General features: G+C 41.7%; 2 protein-coding genes across 7 annotated transcripts in view; one reads left to right on the forward strand and one right to left on the reverse strand.

Moving 5' to 3' along the window:
- Positions 1-17,452, forward strand: part of LOC111867165 (early nodulin-like protein 2) — a 187,421-nt gene that overhangs the window by 80,818 nt on the left and 89,151 nt on the right. The window lies entirely within an intron of this gene.
- The window catches only part of LOC111867163, a 103,596-nt gene that overhangs the window by 28,791 nt on the left and 57,353 nt on the right, over positions 1-17,452 (reverse strand). For 3 of the 6 annotated variants that reach the window (XM_023856752.2, XM_023856753.2, XM_023856754.2), the window contains one exon: positions 10,092-10,477. In XM_023856752.2, the coding sequence (XP_023712520.1) occupies positions 10,092-10,413 (322 nt within the window). In that variant the 5' untranslated portion in view covers positions 10,414-10,477. Of the gene's footprint in view, positions 1-4,660; positions 4,893-6,533; positions 6,787-10,091; positions 10,478-17,452 lie in introns of those variants that run through there. The other 3 variants (XM_023856758.2, XM_023856755.2, XM_023856757.2) reach the window with 3 other exon arrangements.

A 17,452-nucleotide genomic window follows, 5' to 3' on the forward strand; every position in this document is an offset into this window, starting at 1 on the left:
TTCACAATTGGCGGCTTCTCAAGAAGGGCTCAGCTCCATGAGTGAGTGAGTTAGCCTTAACAAGATAAATGAAGTATGTGTCCTGCTATGATCAGATCCATAAGAAAATGCGCACGAAAATATTGGACCCTTAACATAAACATTTGAAGAGTTCTATATTGTGGCAGGAGGCCTGAGAGCCGGAACAGTTCATTGCTAGACAACAGCTCGGTAAATATATTCCCCCCGGGAAGCGAACGCATGCAACAGTAGAAGAGTGATGTTTTCTGTTGTCAGCGCCGTGCTCATTGCTAGGCAATGATGCGGCAAACGCATCTCTGCAGTAATAAATCAACACGCAACAATAGAGGAGGCGGTGTTTTCTGTGGGGATCTCAGGCAGCAGAATATTGGATTGAGAGCTCCGGAGTTGGCAGTTGAGGCCGTTAAGTGGAGGGATTAAAGCCGGGTCCAGACTTGTTGCGTATCCCTGTATCGTATCTCCGTTGCGTATCGTCCGATGCAACGCGACAAAATTTTGCGTCCAGACTTGTTGCGTATCAACCGATGCAACGCGATAAAATTTCTCTTGGCAACGAAGAAATGAATCTCAGTCTCGAGCCAGATTTCAGTCAGCAATGACTACACCCAACCTGACGGTAGCAGCGGCCGCGTACATCTATCTTCACTGTGCTATAAAGTGAGGAAGAACAAAATCACGACGTTTGTGGATATCACCGATCTATGCCAGTAGGAAAGTATACAATGGGTCCAATCTTTTGGCGGACTTTAATTTTCAGTCAGTCAGTGGGATGTACAAAAATTTCACAAGGATGCATCCGTCAGATTTTGAGTTGTTGATAAATTTGATCGGGCCGAAAATTTTAAAAAAAGATACCGTGTTCAGAAAAGCAATTCCTGTTCAGGAAAGGTTGGCTGTAACACTGCGATTTTTGGCAACTGGAGACTCATACGTCAGTCTTCAATACACTTCAAACGCACACTGGTGATGACGTCACTCCAACTGTCTGGAGCTGATAAGCAAAGCGCGATGCAGCCGCCTACACGTCCAGACTGGCACCACTGCAACCCGAGTCGTCCCTTTGATGCGACGGGAAAAGACCGCCAAGCGAGCGAACAACCCGTTGCGTATCATTTTCCAACGGAAGGATGATACGGGGTACCGTCCACACTGATACGATACGGGGATACGCAACAAATCTGGACCCGGCTTAAGAGTGGTGATTCAGAAGCTGAAGAATCTCAGTTGCTAAGATTGTTACGAGGTATAGTGAAAATATTTCAGAAGAATAACCATTGTTGAGAGCTGTTACTAAGTAAAGAGAAGAGAAAGCAGACTGAGAAAACATGACTGGAGTGATTTGTAGTGTGGAAATCATCAATAGTGTTAGTTATTTGTACGAGTAGTTACAACCTGTAAGTGTTCAATAAATCCATTCACCTATCCAAATCCCGCCTATAGTCACTAATACGCGTGAAAATATTCTGGAATCCGGCACCAAGGAGAACACTGTGCTCCTTGTTTCATGCAGGTTTCTTGCTTGGCTTTTCTTCCGAAACATCAGTTGACTTTCAATGGATTACAAGTGCAATATCCGAGAAGACAGAACTTTTCTTAATCACCACTGTAGGAACCTCACATTCACAAACATTTATTTAAATTAAATATCTGCCAGATGAGAAGTGCTTAAAAAGTTGTCCCGAAAAGCTTACTAAATTCCATCGACAATTTATACGAACTCGAAGTCCTGTTAATTCCATTTTTCTACGTCATTCAAACGGTACCGTATGAACTCAAGTTAAAAATTTTTCGTTATTTTTTTTTGACAAAATTCGTTCATTTTTTTAAGAAGAAGAATAAAGCATGGCGAAGGGAAGGATACCCTCGCTGACGACACAAAACCTAATGATGGGCCTCATGCTACCCACTTCCCAGAAGTTTGGGAGCCCTAACCTAGAGCACAATAGAATGTCAACATTAACAGAGTTATTTTATTAAAATTAAATACACATTCCTTGAAAACATTTCTATCGTTGTTATTATTAGGACTGCATGGATTTTCTTTAACTGCTTCTTTTCATTCATCACAATCAATGGATCTTTTCTTTTGGGGTATCATTGAAATCACACGTGAGTTACCAGTAACCTCTCTCAGCGAGTGTCCAGCTGGCGTGGAGGTTCGAATACTTACACACGTCGGCAGAGGAGAAATAACGGCGAGTCCATCTTCAAACGTAAAAGAACTGAGAATCTGGAACTTGTGACATATATAGGAACTGAACCGGATATTGGATTTTGCGTCCATTTTCTTTCTGAAAATCAGTACACTTTATCGCATACTCGTAATTATACATATTGCGCTGTGATTAGGTTAGTTACATAAATGTGGCGGTAACAGTGGTCTTATGGTATAAGGCACGAAATGACTTCTCCCACTCAGACACTAGGATCGTGAGTTCAAATCTCACTTTAGGTAATGATGTCTATATTTTTTTTCCTGTGTATGTTGTGCTGTGTAGTCAGCAGCCTTATGACGTGCTGATCCCCCGTCAAAGGAATCCTACCAACTGTCTGTAAAAGTCTTAATTTGAAATCAATTCTGATTGGAGAGAGATCAGTGTTTCTAATTCCTTAAAGGAAGAAAAAGATCATTCGCTATGGGTAAGCAAATTGTATTACTTGTAGGAAATTCGTCAAGAAATATTTCAAAAGAAATGTCAGTTCTTGCGAGTGACTGAAAGTATAAACCAGTGCAATATGCATAAGCAGGAAACCAAAATTGACATTCAAAGATAATACAATAACTCCAAATTCAGTACTGAACTACTGTTCAGAACTTCCGTATCCTCAGTAAGTGCTGTGTGACGAGATGCTGACAGTGCAACTGCAAAATTATCACAAATTCTTGGGCACGTAGAAGTAAAACAGCATCAAGAACAAACCCCATGGCTGTTTCGAAAGAACACATTTTTGAGTATTGTATCAAATTAAACTGATGAAGTACTATCGGATCTCTGAAGATAGCTAAAGCAGAATCATAAGTCTCCATAGGTGATAAACCCATTTTCCCCAGGTACTTCAGTTGCAACTAAAGAAGTTACTCGCGTGGCAGGAAGTAAAGCACAAGTCCTACAATTTGCCAAATGACGTAATTTGCCAAAAGTTGAAAACCACTTCGTAAGCTACGAGTATCGGATACTGATGCTGCCTCGTTGTGGCAATGACGGTTGAAACTGGGTGTAAATGCGAGCAGACGCCATCTACATTGGTCCAGAGCGCTTCATTTCGAGGAAGCTGTTTCCAGTTCCTTGAGACCACCAATGGGTCACAACCACTTTATCCTTTAAGGCCATGGCTGTCGATACCAAACTTACTCAAAACCCGATAATTAGTTAAATTTATTGTAATGGGAAGACGGGAATATGGTACCATAAGCCTAGCTCCCTCTATAAAGAAAAGAAAAGTAAAGCTATTCCTGTAACAAGGCGTGGAGGCCCATAGGGTTGTGAGACGTCGAGGCTCCCACATTTTCTAGGCATTCGGCTCACAAATGGCGGTGAGGTTGTCAGCCTTACACACCGGCCGCCCTTTACACCCAAGGAAGATTCCAGGTACTCATTTCTGTTAGAGGCTGAGTCAATCCCAGTAGCACCGTGCGGCTGGAAGGATTAGGTCAATTGAAAAGTCCGCAACCTTCCGGCTTGTACCACAGTGCGTCAACCAACTACGCTACCGCAGTCCCCCCCCCCATAAAGAAAGAGAAGACTGATACGAAATTATAAGAGGTGAGACGGCATCTGTGTTCTGTGTGTCCTGCCACAATGAAAGACCGAAGATGACATCTCGGTTATCACTTTAGGTTAGCATTCGGGAGGTACTCGGTTCGAATCTCGGCCGAGACACAGGGTATCATGATCAATGTTTTATGTTGTTTTCCTCAGTCACTCCTGGAAAATTCTGAATAACGACTTGGTAGGGCTACGATCACTTCCTTCCAAATCCCTTGCATCTACCCTCTATCAACCCGCCAATCGCTGCTAAATATTGGCGGGGACGCAATATGCCCACCACAGGCACTTCACATCCGTATGTTAAAGCCAAGTTCACAGACGAGAAAATGCACTTAAGTACAGTAAGTGTGCGCAATCTGAGGCCCGTAGATAGGGTATGGCCCTTCAATCATCGCGTTACTTCAGAACCACATAAAGCACCCTGAAAATAAACACTGAGAATCTGTACTTGCAAATCAGAAACCAGAGATCATCTTCGAACTTGAAGAATGCCGACTTCTAGGATGTGGCGCCGTGTAGGTATTGTATAAACTGACGTTTCGGAGGAAAGTATCGCCTCATTTTTCTAGGTAGAAGAAATAAAAGAAAAATCCGCGAGCAAGGAACCAAGGAACAAGAAATATCTTGCCCATACCGGGACTCGAACTCAGCTCGGTAGCCGGTCGTTATACCCACTGCCCTATTCCAGCTATGTAAGACCTATGTATATATGCATTTTTAATATAAACGCGGAAAACGGAAACCACGGACGAGATCTAGGGAGAAGAACAAAAATGAAACGACTCCGTTTTAAAGTGACGGACGTGTACGGATATCCTCTTAATGCCCGTGCCCTGAGCCTGCATATGCCCACTGCTGGCGGTACCTACCGGGCGGGACTGGGGGCGCCTCCTCGGGCACCCGGTACTCCACCACCTGCATGACAGGAAAGCCGTGCATTTTGCAGAGTTCCTTCAGTTCACATTAACAGTCATCACCAGGTTGGTCACTAGTTCACATCTCTCTTCAACATGTTGCTGATGGATGGGTCTATCGAGCGCATCTCTGTGACGGACTAGTTTCTGGCGACGGGTAAAAAATTGTCGGGGCCTTTCGCTTACACTGAAAGGTGTGAAAATATGATATGCAGTTGCTGTAAGTGATCAACAGAAGACACTGCGATACGCTAAATGCAATCTAATTATATCTTAATTCTTTATAAACACAATATAGTGTTGGGCACTTGCCAACTACTGTTAGTGCGTTTCATTCAATAAATCAACATATGATTAATATTATATTCTACGTATATTTCCATGTGTTGTTCTTGTCCGGCCAATTATATTCACTGTTTCAAAGAAATTACAGTAATGTTTATTTAATTTTACTATTTAACATATATTTTATAGCATACTGTTTGAATTAATCGCATATTTATGACTTCTTCTGTTCCTATTCGGTTAATGCTAATTTATTTGCATTTTCTGCCTTATTTTATTTACTATTTTGCCGTAATCTTACCGTGCAATTGATGAAAACTTATTACAACGTTTTCTGTTCCCTTTAAACATAAGCTAAATGAATAGCAAAATTTCGGCAGTAAATTTTAGACCGAAATTAATTTACTGTCTATATAATGAGGCGGTGCACAAAGAAGAAAATGGTCAGCCCAGGAAACCTGCGCTGGATGGAAATATCCTTTCAAAATACACACGAAATGAAAGATACAATTACAAAACTAAATTTGTAAATAGATTCATATGAAATTTCTAATTAACTTCCAATTAATTTGAATAAGGTACAGTTTTCTCTGTACCTGTGTGCCATGCCACAAGAAATTTCAAAACAAAAGCGTGTAGCTTTTGCTCAGTAAAATGAGATCAGTTAAGAAGAAAGCAGTAAATTGCTCACATGGCTTATGTAAAATAACTGTTTTTTACTTGAAGTATTAAATTTAAAATGGGTTTATAGAATTTGTATTAATATACTCATAGTTAATCAATGTGTTGGCCTAACACAGACTATTTTATTTCCATATATAAGTCATAGTAAAGTAAAAGTAAAGCTATTCCTGCAACAGGCCATGAAGGCCCATAGGATTGTGAGACGTTGAGGGTCCCACATTATCTAGACAATCGGCTCAAAGATGGCGGTAAGGTTGTCAGCCTTACGCGCCGGCCGCGCTTTACTCCCCAGGAAAATTATTTTATTAATTCCTAGTACTCATTTCTGTTAGAGGCTGAGTAAACCCCAGGGCCTAGTGCGGCTGGGAGGTTTAGGTCAACTGAAAAATATCCAATGACCTCATTGGGACTTGAACCCGCGACCTTCCGGCTTGTAGCACAGACCCTCTACCAACTACGCTACTAAATTAATTTTGAAAATTACATGAATATTAATATTAAGCCCTAATAATATGAACTGTAATTATATCTACGCCCTATAATTGAGCTATAAATAATCTTATGATTTACCCCCGTGTCTATTTAATTTCAGTTCTGAATATACGAGTAGTTAAGATGACTATAGTTGTACAGTAATTTCAAATGCCACTGCTCACTCTTTTCTCCATGGATATCTGAGTTATCTACATTACAAAACACAGAATATATCCAAGCTAACAGATGTACGTGCTTTGACGGAAGTTAAGGTGTAATTAATTAAATGTATTCACTATAATGCGCAGAATCGTTCACAGATTGCACTGTTCACTTCATTAATAAGACTGACCAGCAATGAAAGTGAAATTATCAATATAAATACCGTACAACTTGTGCTCTGTCATGCCTGTTTGGTGTTACCGTACAATACATTTCAATTATAACGTCGCTTTTATACCAATCTGGCGCTGATAACCCAGCTGCAATGATGCGGTTGCTCCCTTCTCGTTTCTTCAAGCCGGCTCTATTCAAACTGGCGAACGTCGAACACGACACCTGCTTATTACATGCCATATTACACTAACGTTTACAATACACGAGCGGCCATCTCACGGTAGTTGCCTGACGACGCCCCATTGCACCGTCGCGACGTCGCAGTTATACTCTGCATTCACTTGTCAATACTTGCCAGCTACTGCTAGTTCTAGCGATACCCGCATGATTACGCTACTTGTGTAGTCCATTGTTTTAAATTAAAATGATCGATTCTGTAGTCTGATTTCTGAAAATGAAACAGAGTGTATTAGCGCTAGAATAACCAATGTTACCAGGTTCAAAGTTTGGATTTCCAGACTTTAGGGTTTTCATGTGTATCCCCAGTATTTCAGGAAGACTTCCTGGGTAAAATTGGCGAAAAGAGACCACGTTTGAAACTCAGACTACATAAGAGGCTAATATTTCGCTGGAGCTTAAAGAAAGTTGAAGTTAGGAAATCGCGAACGGTCTGGTCTCGGTGGCACTGCGTCAGCAGAACACCAAAACTGGAAATAGGTAAAAGAGCATGTATCCCTGTAACAAGGCGTGGAGGCCCATAGGGTTGTCAGACATCTAGGCTCTCACATTTTCTAGACAATCGACTCACAGATGGCGATGAGGTTGTCAGCTTTATGCGCCGGCCGACCTTTACCCCCAGGAAGATTCCTGGTACTCATTTCTGTTAAAGGTTGAGTTGACCCCAGGGCCATAGTGCGGCTGGAAGGATTAGGTAAATTGAAAAATCCAGTGATCTCATCGGGAATCTAACCCGCGACCTTCCGACTCGTAGCAGTGCCTCAACCAACTGTTACCACATGCCCACCCCTTAACAAAATTGGAGGAATATGTAAACACTGTTTTTACTCCCCCATTCAACAAAAGCTTTCTGTATTGTCTGGAACTGTCTGTGTTCATGGTGCAGCTTACACGACAGGGCGTTTTTCCCCCTAGCTTCATGATCGTTTAGCCAGGGAAGCGGGAACATTTGCCGCTCGACTGTAGGTCGTAGGAATTTAATTCTGCGCTTGCGTCACAATGAAAGCTATAAAGAATAAGGTTTTGTTCTTACTGGGAGAATATTCTTTTGTATTTCCGTGGCCCTTAACAAAGTCTGTTCTTTCCCTGCACAAATTTCCTTCTTTACCATCCCCGTGATTTTTTGAGAAATAAATCTACACACACACACACACACACAGTAACTAGACTATCCACCCTGCACACTTCGCCCATGAAGATGGAGGCATCATGACTCTCCGAAATAAAGGGAACTTTTTCCACATCCGCGTGGTGTAACCGCCCAAGATCTGAATGACTCAACAATTATCTAGAGGGAAAATGTAAAGTCAGTTCTTTATAAGCAAGATAACCAAAACCTGCTCAAGAAAGTGCCCCAAGAGAGAGTCACGGGTAGAAGGGCACAATCTCTCATCAGCAGTGCCACGTTCCTAGCGCACGAAGGACTCTGCAGCGTAACGGCAGAAGCAGGAAGCTGAAAACTTGGCACGTTGCTCTCCGCTGTCATTCGAACTAATGCCTCCTCCTTTACAGCATTGTGTAATAAGGGAACCGGTTTGGCCTCACAGTGAGAGGGCGAAACCAAGGAATCCACTGGAGATGAGTCTGCTGTAACCCATCATGTATTTACAGGTAACAGAGTCTCCAAAATGCGGAGCCTTTCCTTTGACAGACAGCACAAAGGATCCTAGCATCTACCTAGCAACTAGCAGGTTCCCAACATTGCCGGTACCAATACCAAACTACACGGCGTTACATCAAAGAAGAGAATAGTCTTCAGTATCTATTATCTGAATAGTGTGATTCAGTTCAGGATGCCGCAGAATATTCATGCGTGAATTCTTATTTTTATGTCCAAAATTTGAACTGAAACATCTGCTGTTCCTGATTTTGCTACCAATTCTAACTCTACACAGTGGATGACATGTGTCTTCTTGAAGGCCAGTCGCCTCTATAAGCAAGAGGTCGCAATTTCGAAACCAGAAATCAAGAGTCATATGGCAAATTTAGTTTCAATAATGGGTGGCACATGGTGGCACATGTGTACAGTCTCATATACGACTGACCTTGACTACACTTACCTTGGGAACGAATTCGATAATTCCATAATATAAGTACGTTAGCAACAGGGAGTCGGCGATTTGCTAACTTTAAATTAAATGCAACATAAAGTTTGTGAATGTCAACAATGTAGACCCCAGACTAAATTCAAATGACGGATCATCTGTATTTCAGAAGCTTATAAGTGACCTCTTATATATGAAGATTGAAAAAATTGTACCTGGTGTGGAGCTCTGCAAGTCGTACAAAGCGACGAAAACAGAACCCAGTGCCTTGGGGTATAATTGGGCCACCCTGTCACTGGGGAACATGAATACAGAGACTGGTCCCCCAGGTTGGTGGTTGGACGCAAGGCTGATGACCTTGCTCAAAATAATTATTGTTCTGAAATATATACAAATCTTGCAGAATCTTCTAAGGAAGGCTGTGGCTCATGAAGGGCTATTTTGCCGATGATGGCTATAAAAATTTATTACCATCCTCTTATATTATTGAGTGAACAGAGATAATCACAGAAATGATATGTATTTGTGATGTTTTACTAGTAATTTCAGTATGAAAACTTGTAGAAAACTGCGCTTCGGGATGTTACGAACGCCAGTCCACTTTCGGCGGTTCTTCATGACGCACAAACTTTATATGCAAATGAACACCAAAATGTGTAGGATTTCTGTTCTCACAGCGGTGGTCATGAAGAATTCTATCTTCTGGGATATAACACCATGTAGTCCGTTGAAAGTAAACCGACATTTTAGAGGAACACACCTCCTCAATCTTCAGGGTCGAAGAATAAGGCAAACAAGAAACCAGCGTGAAACAGGAAGTAAGTAGACCAAGCTGTTCTTCGAAACGTCGGTTGACTTTCAAATGACTACATGGCGTTATAGCCAAGAAGATAGAACTCTTCCTGAATACAAAACTAATTAGATATTTTTTTATGAAGCTATCCTCATCTACATTGGAAGGACAAATAGAAGACTTCTTCACAAATTAGTTTGGGAAAGTACAATATATGCTACTATAAGACACCTAAGATTAACTGCACTTTGCGCCATATTGTTGAGCTGTGTCACACTTTCTTTCTTCCAGAATAAAGAGCCATATTATCGATTCTCAGTTTCGGAAAATGCATTAAGAAAACGACGCCCGAGGATTGCCTCGGGACCTGTCAGTTTGTGGGCAGTAGCTTTTAGTTCTCCTGCCTCTGGCGCTGTTATTTTGTTCCAGCTGAGGTGCCGTCACCCTTCAATTTGCACCGATGAGCAAAGTTTTGTTTCCTCTGATTGATCTCACATTTCTCTACAGAAGAGACAAACGTCAAATCTCTTACCTCTAGCTCTAATCTGCTGTTGCAGTCCAGGGGCTAATTCCTCCAGTTGGTCAGCTGATGCAAGTTGAGCGAGGGCCGCAGCCCCTGCCGCTCGTCCCTGTGATTGTCTTGGTCGAGGCGGGGGCCTTGGGGGCAGTGCTGGGGGCATTGGAGATCCATCATCACCATCGTCCAACTTATGGGAACTCTGAACCACTGACTCGGATGAGATAATATCCTGGCTGCTGGTTGTGATAATTGAGGCAGTGATTTCAAGCGGGGGTGCAGGGGGAGGGGGTTGCTCCGAGGGTGTTGTTGCAGGGGCTGACATGCTCTCTTTCATATCAGCAGGGTGTCTCGACAGATGTTTCCCGTCGCGGAGACATCGTCACGAGAACTACGTCTGCCTGTTGAAAAAAAAAAAAGAATAAGAAACTGACTTCAGGCAAATGATCGGCCTGATTGTTTAAATTGTGCTGTGTCTTCGGTGATCACTGTGACCACTCGCCTCAAAGTAAGGATGTACATCGTTTGCGTGGTTGGGCATGGCAGAGCTCCATCCACCTCGGTTACTAAAACCCATTTCTACGAGGGATATGTAAAAACAAATATAAATTTATTTATGCCCCTCTTGCAAGTGGAACATGACCTTACGAAGTGTACGTTTAATATTTAGTATTTGAAACAGGTTCAAATTTATTTTTATAAAATAATCGGAGTGTTACAGTTGAGAAGAGGGCGCTGAGGATAATATTTGGGCTCAAGTGGAATGAAATAAGATAACTGCATAATGAGGAGCTCCACAACCTGTACTCTTCGTCAAATATAATTAGAATTATCAGGTAAAAGAGGATGAGATGCGAAGGTTATGTATCTGGCATGACAGAAGAGAAGTACATACAGTGTTTTGGTAGGAAGACTTGAAGTACATGTAGATGGGAAGACAATATTCAAATAGATCTTAGAGCAATAGAGCTGGGGCACTGACTGGATTATTTAACTCAGGACAAAGATTAATGACAGGTTTTCATGGACAAAGTAATGAAACTTCGAGTTTCACAAAATTCTGAAAATGTCCTCAGTGGCCAAATAAATGTTGGTTTCTCAAGAAGAGCTCGGTTCCGTGCAATTAGTTAAATAATTAATTAGTCAGTTAGATAGATCGATAAATAGATTAGATAGATAACAGTCAGTTAGCTAATCAGAATAATATGGCTATGATGCTATGGAAAACGGTGACGACCGTTGTGTAAGAATTTTCAGTGGGAATACAAGTTTTATGTTATTACAAGGCCTCAGTACCTATGTCTATACTCTAGACCAGCCTTTTCAAACATACGGCCCGCGGGCCCCATGCGGCCCCATAGCCACAAAGTGCTTCCCCTCAACTTTTAGAGCTAATTGATATTAAAATCAATATTAAAATTTTAGTAGAAATATTTTTGTAAAGACAACTTTCCAACAGACCAGAAGACAAGAAGTCTCACGCAGACATAAATTAGCAGGATGCAAGAAATTCAATGTTTTGCTATTTCTAACATAATTTCTTGTGTAATCTCTCTTTTTACATATTAAAAAGTTGTTTGATACTTGTCAAAAATGGCATTTTCTTGCTTTTTAAAACTGTAAGATATGTGACTTTAGGTAATTATATTGAAATTACTCCTAAATAATAAATAGAATTAAATTTCCTTGTATCAAAATCTAATGTATATTTCTATTTTGAAGTGCGGCCCTGGACTATTATTTATAGGGCTGAGGTGGCCCTCTGTACAAGTTGAGTTTGACATGCCTGCTCTAGACCACAATTTGGCAGAGCTTTCAACAGCAAAATGAGCGTTACAATATTGGCAACTCCCTATGCTTACGCTTCTTACTGTCATGCCCAGTAACAAAAACTAACCCATTAATTGCCGTGACTACACATGCAAGTTATCCCACAGTGAGATGACGATTTTATTATTGTAATCAAAAATGAAGGGCAAATAAATGTGAATTGTGTGAAAATATACCTCCGAAGGGAAATACCAGTGGCTACTTCTTCATAACAGTCGCTTATAATTTAAGCATTTTACAAATCAACGCAATTCCATATGTTTTGTTTTTCGCCGACTTGTCACTGCGGCGGCCTGGGTTCCATTCCAGGTGGGTTGTGGTGGACAAAATGATTTTCTCCGAACATTTACGATTCCCCTGTCAATTCCCATCCCACTGACTGCTCCACATTCATTAGCCATCTTCTCATGGATGCTGTATAGTCTCAGCACTAAGAGCGCCGTTAAATTATACACTTAAACACTAACCCGTACTCAAATCTGTGTACCTATGTAATCCAGCTATGTGGGACAGCCTCCAATTCCAACATCGAACTCCTCCAGCATTTTCGGTCGAAAACTCTCCGATCCATTCTGAACGCACCTTGGTACATAAACAACCAGAGGATCCATGAAGATCTACAAATGTACATAGTAAAAGTAAAGGTGCCGGTCACGGTAGCCGAGCAGTCTAAGGCATGTACTGTCTTCGCTCGCTTGGAAACCGGGATCATGGGTTCGAATCCCACTCAGGGCATGAATGTTTAGTTTGTGTGCGCGTTTTTCTGTATTTGTATACAGGTAGATACCTTGCGACGACCTGATCACCCGCCCAAAGATTCCTACCGAATGTGTAAAATCTAGAAAAACCGAAGTAAACGGAGAAGTTAATGGAGGTAGGCCTAGGCCCACTGGGGCTGCAGTGCCAAGGAAAAAAAAAGTAAAGGTAACCCTGTAACAGGTCGTGGAGGCCAATATGTATTGATTCAGAAGGAGACTATTTTGAATAAGAAGAGTGAAATTTTGAAAATAATTCACGTCTTGAATTTTTAATGAACACAGTCCCAACAGATCCTGGAAACACTGTGTATGTTCCAGATCCTGCAGATTATGTGCAATAAACCTGTGAAACTTTTCTAATCCCTAATTTGTCGTTTAACAGTCTCACTTTCGGCACACTAAATGGCACGGTTTCTATGGGAACAGCATTCCAGTACTGCCAGCAGATTCTGCTTGCGTGCACAAGTACAGACATTATCCCTAGACGTGTCCTTGGAGCCGAACACAAGAAACGCTCTCCAACAGCAACGCTGAAGGGAAAACACTGGGACGTTAGTATTTGTTTTATGATGGCCGAAATAACTTTGAAACAATACATAACAAACAATATCCATTATCAAAAGATACGCTTTGCAGATCCTCCTGACAAATAGTGTTCAGAAAAAAATGAAGATTGTGTTTACAGAGCATTCATGCAATCATGATATCACCTTTAGAAACAGCAACTCTCTACCATACGCAATTTGCAGACACGCAAGTATTGCTAGCTTATCACTACATCAGATATCGCACATCGAACTTAATTAACTCAGTACCGTGTCGTGAAGACGTGTGGGATGCCCGCTTAACCTCGGCACTAGGCGGAGGTGAGAGGTCAGCCTCACCCCCAGGAAAGAGAACCCCTCGTATCCATTGGATGTGAGGCAGGAAGAGCTGCAAAACCGGTCCGGACGTTGTCGAAAGGAGAGAATTTAGTTGGCCCTGTCAGAAGTCGAAATCTAATTCGTAGCCCGTCTGTATACTGACAGCTATTCCTCTTCGAAGCATATATTCATGAATCATACGTTCGCAGTATTCGTAGTACAGAAGGAAGGACGAAAGAGATAGGTAAGGTAAGGTAAGGTAAAGCTATCCCTGTAACAGGCCGTGGAGGCCCATAGGATTCCGAGACGTCGAGGTTCCCGCATTCTCCTGACAATCGGCTCACAGATGGTGGCGAGGTTGTCAGCCTTACGCACTGGCCGCTCTTTACCCCCCCCCCCTTCAGGAAGATTCCTGGTACTCATTTGTGTTAGAGGCTGAGTCGACCCCAGGGCCATAGTGCGGCTGGAAGGATTAGGTCCAATGAAAAGTCCAATGACCTCGTCGGGAATCGAAACCGCGTCCTTCCGGCTTGTAGCATAGTACCTCAACCATCTACGCTACCTTGTAGCGTACTGTGAATAGAGGTGTGAGAATAAGAACAAAAAGATATAATAGAAATAGAATTGGGGGTTTGGGGATTGGATTCATCTGACTAAGAACAAGAATCTAGAAGCTGTCTCTTAGCAGAACCTTCGGGTTCCATAAAAGATCACAATTTCTAGAGTAGCTGAGCAAATATTAGCTTCTCTAGAAGGACTCACTTGCGTGGACTTAGTTGCTTATGTAAAATAGCCGACCACTAGAAATCTACATTTAGGTTTCTATTTGACGGTGATAACCAGAGCCCGGATTTTGATGACCTGAAAATATTTTAAAAATGACCGAAAAAATCCAGAAAAATGACCTAAAATATGACCCAAAAATGTAATATGCAGGGCCCGGATTTTGATGACCTGAAAATATTAAAAAAAGACCTATAAAATGACCGAAAAATCCAGAAAAATTACCTCATACGTGTATGACCCAAAAATGTAATATGCAGGGCTCGGATTTTGATGACCTAAAAATATTAAAAAATGACCGAAAAAATACAGAAAAAATGACCTAAAGGAGAAAAGAAAGAACACTTCGCTTCCATGTTATTCACATTTCAGAAAACATATGAAGAAAAATTCCCAAAAATGGCCAAAAATGACAATAAATACCCTTAAAAGTCCAAAAATTTCCCCAAAAATTACCCCAAAAATGANATTGCCCAAATGTGTAATATCAAAGACATATTACAGCGCTTTTCACTGACAATACACACCGCACTAATACTGTATATTAAAGGTAGGCCTACTCACCAAATTACAGTAGATTACATCAATTGTTGTGCCTTACTGTACCTAGATACGAGTACAGTAATCAGTTATCTTCATCTGTTTCCTGTTACTTGCCCAATACACACTTTCTAAATTACGTTCAATGTCCATATCAGAGAAATTCAGGAATGAAAATGACGTTACATACGAGGTTGATGCATTTGTGCATGTCGTACTAAGCAAGGTATAAAAACAGTTGCTTTATGAGGAATTATTTCGTACCATTGAATATTTGACGCAATAGACAAGGTGCCGCAGAAACCGATGTTGCTATAACCAAGTTTTACTGTATTTAAGAGCATCGCATAGGATACAAGGAAAACAAGATGACATGTAATCAAAATCCGGGCCCTGGTGATAACTATTGAGGAAGGTATGTAAAATATATGAAGATAGAACAAAACATATCTACAGATTACCTACGAAGTACTGACTGCTCATTAACAATTACACGGGTTGTGATGGTGCAGAACGTTCTTCCTGAATGTGACACTGTGTTTCGGAGGGTACTGCTTACTCTTGTCTTCATAGTAGGAAGATGGAGGCAGTAGATTCCTCCGAAACATTGATGGCGATATATTGGACTACAAGGAGGAACATCCCAGAAGAAAATATTGCGACATGATCACATGGTCCGTTACGAGTCAACGACTGCTTAAATTTGTTTACCGCTACAACGAATACGCTCTCAATTATCAAAACAATTGTTTTAATTTGTTTTCTATGCGGTCCGTGCCTAGCCCATATAGCTGAGAGAATAAGAATTTTCTGAGTCGTTAAATAAGTTAAGGTATAAATTTCTGCACAAACCAACACTGACATAAATCCTCTGTATATCTTGCATAAATGTTATTCAGTATAATTCCGTGACAAAGGGTGCACAAATTCCATAGTGATCTGGACGCGTGACAGCGCGGATTACTCGTGCTGAAACTACGGTGCAACAAACGTAGAGCCTAAATAGAAAGACCGATCCATCCTCTCGCCAAAGAGGACGCTAGAGTTCTAAAACACGTACACGTCTCGGGCAGAACAAGAATCTTAGTCATAAAATGTGACAGGAGCCAGAGCCAAGAATGACGGTGCTGCGAGGACCACCAGCAATTTAGCCGACTGTCCAAGTTGGTCAGTCATGACTGAGTTCTGCTGAGAGTAAAACGTTTGTGCAATGAGTTAGGTGCCGGAAAGGACATGAACGCGGAAGCAGAGGAGAATACTTTTGAGAGCCGTTACCAGGCAACGACTGGTAAGGAGACAACAAACTGAGAAGTCTATGCGTGTGCCGTAGTGCTTTGTAAAGTGTGTAAGTTAGCGGTAGCTCCATCACTATCTGTAGTTACGAGTTACAAGTATTCAATAAAACCAGTTATCAATCCAAAGCCCGTGTCTAGTCACTAACACGTGACAATATGTTCTTAGTCACAGCAGTGAGAATCTTATATCTCAAGTTGAGTTTGCCTCCGACAGAGTTCTCTGAATGTGTACTGAATTATCACGAGGGGACTTGTCCCATGGTTAGGCCATCACAACTTTCCGAGCCTCCCTCTTTTGTGCTACTTTTCAAAGATGGAAGATGGTGTGTGTCCTCTGCTCCACTTTTCTTCGGTGTTATCTTCTGAAGTCAGACCGTTTCACAGAACGATCAAACCATCTCTCCTGCTTTCATTTGTTTAAATTCTGTGAAGTCTAAGTAGTAAACGAATTGCCTGCACATAGCAGCTCACGGATCAATACCGAGGTGCTCCACACTAGATCCGTGGTGGAGAGAGATGCGCGTGCAAGATTATATCAGAGTGCTCCCGTTTCCGCTATCTTTCTAGCTTCTCACTCCTTATCACTCCATTGTGAATACGTGCCCGGGGGACTGAGAAGTGAAACTGTAGAGTAGAGAAGCTACTATATAACGAAAATGTAGCACAAAAACCAGGGTAAAGTAGTATTATTCACACTTTCACAGTGCGTTAGACGAACTTTACACAAAATAAATTGTATACATCTTTAAATGTCTCGACGTGCAAAGACATATTACGAGTACGTGGGGTGTTTACGTCTTCAAGACTAACAAGATTTAAACTATATATTTTAAATGACACGTGAGTATGTGATTTTGAACAGCACGAATGGGGGAGACGAGGAATGCATATAGGATATTGGTGGGAAAGCCAGAAGGAAAGAGACCACTGGGAAGACAAAGTTGTAGGTGGATGGACAATGTTAAGATGGATCCTAGAGAGATAGGATGGGATGGTATGGATTGAATTGATCTGGCTCAGGATAAGGACCAGTGGAGGGCTCTTGTGAACACGGTAATGAACCTTCGGGATTCCATAGAATACTAGGAAATTCTTGAGTAGCAGCAGAATTGGCGGCTCCTCAAGAAGGGCTCAGCTCCATGAGTAAGTAAGTTAGGAAAGGTAAAGCTATCCCTGTAACAGGCCGTGGACGTCCATAAAGTTGTGAGACGTCGAGGTTCCCACAATATCTAGACAACTGGCTCAAATACGTATAGTGGTGTGGTTGTCAGCCTTACGCGCCGGCCGTCCTTTACCCCCAGGAAGAT

The sequence above is a fragment of the Cryptotermes secundus genome, unplaced genomic scaffold (assembly GCF_002891405.2).
Source record: "Cryptotermes secundus unplaced genomic scaffold, Csec_1.0 scaffold451, whole genome shotgun sequence".
Taxonomy (NCBI): Eukaryota; Metazoa; Arthropoda; class Insecta; order Blattodea; family Kalotermitidae; genus Cryptotermes; species Cryptotermes secundus.